This window comes from Camellia sinensis, chromosome 8, assembly GCF_055761805.1.
Source record: "Camellia sinensis isolate YWXY chromosome 8, ASM5576180v1, whole genome shotgun sequence".
In the NCBI taxonomy this organism is placed as follows: Eukaryota; Viridiplantae; Streptophyta; class Magnoliopsida; order Ericales; family Theaceae; genus Camellia; species Camellia sinensis.
Window position 1 is genome coordinate 187,061,770 of NC_138968.1, and position 4,631 is coordinate 187,066,400.

The window sequence follows — 4,631 nt, forward strand, 5'->3', positions numbered from 1 at the left end:
CGATTCTTTCCATTTTTCTGCTGCAGGGGACATGACGATGACCCCTTATGACTTCTCGATGCTCACAGGCATCGGGGTAGGGGGGATCCGATCCCTTTCGACACCGACATGGATGAGTGGACCGCCGCTCAGGTCCATCTACTGGGGGAGGCCCCACCACTAGCTCGTCCAGGCTTCGTGCGGTACTCCTGGTTCGAGACACAGTTTCGGGTCCAGCCCGCATTGGGGGAGGAGGTGCAGATGACCCCGGAGGACGAGGAGAGATATGCTCGTGGCTTCCTCATGTTCCTGTTCGGGACTACTATCTTCGCCGACCGGGCGAACACCGTGCCTCTCTGTCTTCTCAGCGCACTGGTGGACGTCCGAGACATCCTACACTATGACTGGGGCGGCGCTGCTCTGGCCACCCTCTACGGCTATATGAGCTCGGCTTCTCATGGCAGCGGCCAGCTGCTTGGAGGTTACTGGCGGGCTTGGGAGGTACATTTCTTCTCACTTTTTCATTCCTGTCTCGTACTTTCTGTACTCAGTACACTGCACACACTGCGGTCTGCTCTATACTTGCTGTATACTGTACACACGGCACACACATACATTCTGCTTTACACTGACTGTACACTGCTCACACTGTACACTGCACACAATACACTGCACACAATACACTGCACAACACACGGCTCTGCTATTTCCGCTTTATTCTGTATATTCTGCTTTATCTGATGGTCATACTGACATCTGTTTTGCAGTTGTGGGTTTACGCCTACTTCCCTAGGCTTGCACCTGTGCCAGTTGCGGAGCCTCCTCCGGCTGTCCCGTTCTCGAGTCGCTTCGACGGGAGATGCACCCGGCGACCACGAGAGACATTCGGCTTCTTCCGCCGATATTTCGACACCATCACCCCGGCCGAGGTATGCTTTACTTTCAGTTCATTTAGCTTCGCTTTCCCACTGCATGTTTCAATAACAGTGGATAACAAACTGTCTATTACTTTCAGATCACATGGCGGCCATGGGCTTCGCTGCCGTCGGCGATGTGGGGTCGGTTCCCTGGTGCTGAGGAGACCTCGCGTTTCTGGATTTTACTTGAGGGCCCGGTCTGTCGGGCTTGGTACCTGGGGGAGCGTTTTCTACGCCAGACCCGCGGGTTACCTGAGCAGATAGTCCCGGCTCACCCTCCTGCAGAGATGAGGGAGACCGAGGGGCTGACCCCTGAGCAGCTGGATTATTACTCCATCGGCTGGGAGGAGGCCGGCTTCCGAGGCACTGGAGACTATCAGGAGTACGTGCGGACGTACCTGATGCGCCCCCTGAGCGGTCGTCGAGCAGAGGGGGCCAGGCCTGTGGCATCGGCGGCTAGGGCCAGAGCGGGAGCAGGGGCTGGATCTTCGAGGAGGGCCCGGGTCCGTGGTAGAGGTGGAGTGCGGGGAGGACGAGGAGTTGGCTGGCCTGCCCTGCCTGCTGTACTGACTTTCCAGGGGCAGGGTGGGTCGACCTATCAGATCCCCTTCGCCCCTCCACCGGCTGGTCACGAGTTCATTGACATCCCCGACCTTCCGCCGGTATGTATCACTGCACTTCGTACAGTTATTCATTTCAGTTTACTTGATATTCCACAGAATACTAATGCATCTGATACCTTTGCAGGCTTCTTCTGAGTACACCCGTCAGTCGTTGGCGATGAATGCCTCGATGATGGGGATGCTCCAGCGGACATTTGACCTTCTAGCCGTCTACAGCATACCGGTATGTCCTTCTGACACTGGCCTCAAACCATTCATACACTGCTTTACATAATCTGATGCACGACACAACACCTGATACACTGATCTCACAGTATCTGAACACTGCATACACTGCATTCTGCACCGTACCCTACACTGACAAACTGCTCACGGCATTCTTACCCTGTACTCACATTCTGCATTCTGCACTGTTAAACTGCTCACGGCATTCATACACTGTATTCACACACTGCATTCTGCACTGATAAACTGCTCACGGCATGCTGATGCATTTCCCTTTTTGTGTACTTTTTCAGCCTCCTTTCCAGATTCCCATGGCAGGAGGTGCTCCAGCTAGACCTTCTGTCCCTGCTCGGGGGAGAGATGAGGAGGGCAGGATATTTCCCCGTACCAGGGGAGGGCGTACTCACGTCGGGAGTAGCTCGCGAGCTCCAGTCCCGGACGATGACGACGACGAGGAGTCAGAGGCGGAGGCAGGGTCATCGGAGGAGGAGACCGGAGACGGTTCTAGCTCGGGCTCTGACGACGATGCTGATGATGCTCCTGGACCTTCGTCCAGGAAGAGGACCAGGACGGACTGACAGCCCTTGGAGTCGCTGGACATAGATGCAGATTTTTGCTATCTTTTCTTTCTTTCTTGTACTTTTCTTTTTGGTTGGTAGATAGGTTACCTTGTACTGCCGCAGGCAGATTTTTGTTTCCAAAACTTGTACATTCGAAAAGACAATGGAATGAAACGGACTTTTTATCTGAAAAAGTGTTTACATTGACACATTTCATGCATTGCATCGCATCTCATCATGTTACACCTCAATGTAAATGAAATTGATTGGTTATCTGAAAATTGAACACTTGCACTGTAATAATCAGATAACTAAAGCAGCCAACAGCGAAATAACCCAAGCAATCCACTGCCTGATTCTGGACACACAGCCCTTACTCTGTTGGGGATTAGTCTGCACACAGCCCATAACACAGCATTCGATTCATTCTGCACACGGCAATTCTAAACAAAACAGCCCAATCTGACAAGACGGACCTCAAAGATGGAACCGGTTGGAGTCAAAACACATTCAAATGTAGAGAATGGCACAGCATTCTGAGCATAAGCGATTTTTTTTGAAATCGAATGAGGGTTTTTCAAACCGGGATATCGAGCCCAACACTGAACACAGCGGAGAGGACTCAAACAAAGAGGTACACGACCTAAACACAACGAGACACGCTCGGGAGAGACTCAAAACAAAAGACGAGACCGTCGAATAAAAGAGACACGACACACAGACGCGTAAACGAAGATGGGAGACCTCGGACCACGAGGAGCCAGTTCATTCTGGGTATTGTTTTCCCACCCTTTCTGATTTTTGATCCTCACATCACTCGAATCTCAAGCTCGGATTTTCTCTCAAAACCCTTTTCCTCACTTTTCTCTCAACTTACACCTCTCTATTCTTCAATCTCTCATTTTCCATCCCTCCCCGGGGTGATTAATGGATGAACAGGAAGTTGCGGGTTCACGCCCGATGCCATTAGCTCACCGCTATTTCTTCTGGCGGGCAGAGCGCTCTTCTGGCAAGTACGTCGGTGACGGGGGAAAGACAGAACGCCTGGCTCAACTGTGCCCCTAGTTCATCATTTTAACCATTCTTTGTTTTTGCTTTCTACTAAAACAGTTTTGATCAAAATGAGAGTCGGATTAACGTACTTGTTCAATTTTTGATTTGAAAAGCATGCAAGTCAGGCAGCAAGCACTGAAAGTTTTCCTTTTCGGATTCAAGACAATGGTCCGATTTTGGAAAATGAAATAGTTTTCGAGAAAATAGTCAACCTCAGTAAAAATTTTCAAAAACTATTTTTCAAACAGCTGATGCTCGACAAGCATGGAGCTTACCCTTTGAGATGCGCAACCTCGGATCGGAGGCAATGGAAAATTGCCCCTGGTTTGAAGGGGGTGGGAGGCAACGGAAAGTTGCCCCTAGTTTGAATGGCGTCTCACGACGGCTTGTGGCAACGGAAAGTTGCCCCTTGTTTGGGATGGTGCCGCAGCAATCCGCAGACAGTCTTCATTGGCGGTGGTCGAGTTCTTGGACACAGCGATGACGAAGACGAGCACAACACATATATGGACACAGTCACCTTGAAGGGTGTTGGCCACTGGACTTTGGGGATGAAATCGAAACCATTGCATGGACTGAGACGCTTATGAAATCGTTGGGGGCTGGACTTCATGATGAAGTTGCCTACGTATCCCAAACATGGGAATCAAGCCTTACGTAGTTCTGGTTAAGGTCCACTCGGGTATTTTAACCTTCACTTTGTTTGGCTCTCACTTTTGCCGAGGCGCCCAATGCGGGTTTTCGACCTTGCGAGCTTCTTTTCATTTTCTATTTCTTTTTTCTTCTTTTTTTTCTTGCTTTTTTTTCTTTTTTTCTTTTTCAATCTTTCTTTTTGTATTTTTCTCTTTTTTTTGTATTTTTCTCTTGCTCTAACTTTTACCTGGGCCGCCCTTCCGGGTTTTCGGCGCAGCGAGCCTCTCAAAGGGTAAAAGTGTAGCAAGTCCATGCCAAATGGTTTTTGAAATTGAAGCCTCTCTGTGTCTAGGAGAACGGCTGTTGCACTGATTTGCGGAGAATCCATCAAGGTTGCTCCACGAGCTTCTTCCGGCGAGATCTACTCCTTCTGATTTGGCTTTGATGCTTCTTGATCGAAGGCTACCTCAAAACTGGCCACACGGGCCTTTCATGGCGTTTGTCTGTTGAACTTTCTGAACATTCTGAACGGGTTCAAGGTCGGAAAACAAACAGGTTGGATCCTGAGGCTGAGAGCGATCCTAGGCTGCGCGACCTCAAGAGCGATTCCACACAGGTCTTCGTAGGGCCGCGTAAAACAT

General features: G+C 50.2%; 1 protein-coding gene across 1 annotated transcript; it reads left to right on the forward strand.

The window, feature by feature from the left end:
• Window positions 1-1,645: 1,645 nt before the first annotated feature.
• LOC145796764 (uncharacterized) lies at window positions 1,646-2,372 on the forward strand. Its single transcript, XM_082881913.1, has 2 exons — window positions 1,646-1,742; window positions 2,038-2,372. Exons 1-2 carry the CDS (start codon window positions 1,677-1,679, stop codon window positions 2,320-2,322), a joined length of 351 nt encoding a protein of 116 aa, XP_082738039.1. The 5' UTR covers window positions 1,646-1,676; the 3' UTR covers window positions 2,323-2,372.
• The last annotated feature ends 2,259 nt before the right edge of the window (window positions 2,373-4,631 follow it).

Coding starts and splice junctions, on each gene's coding strand:
- LOC145796764 (XM_082881913.1), top strand. CDS start 1,677: ATGAATGCCTCGATGATGGGGATGCTCCAGCGGACATTTGACCTTCTA. Junction 1,743..2,037: donor TAGCCGTCTACAGCATACCG/GTATGTCCTTCT, acceptor GTACTTTTTCAG/CCTCCTTTCCAGATTCCCAT.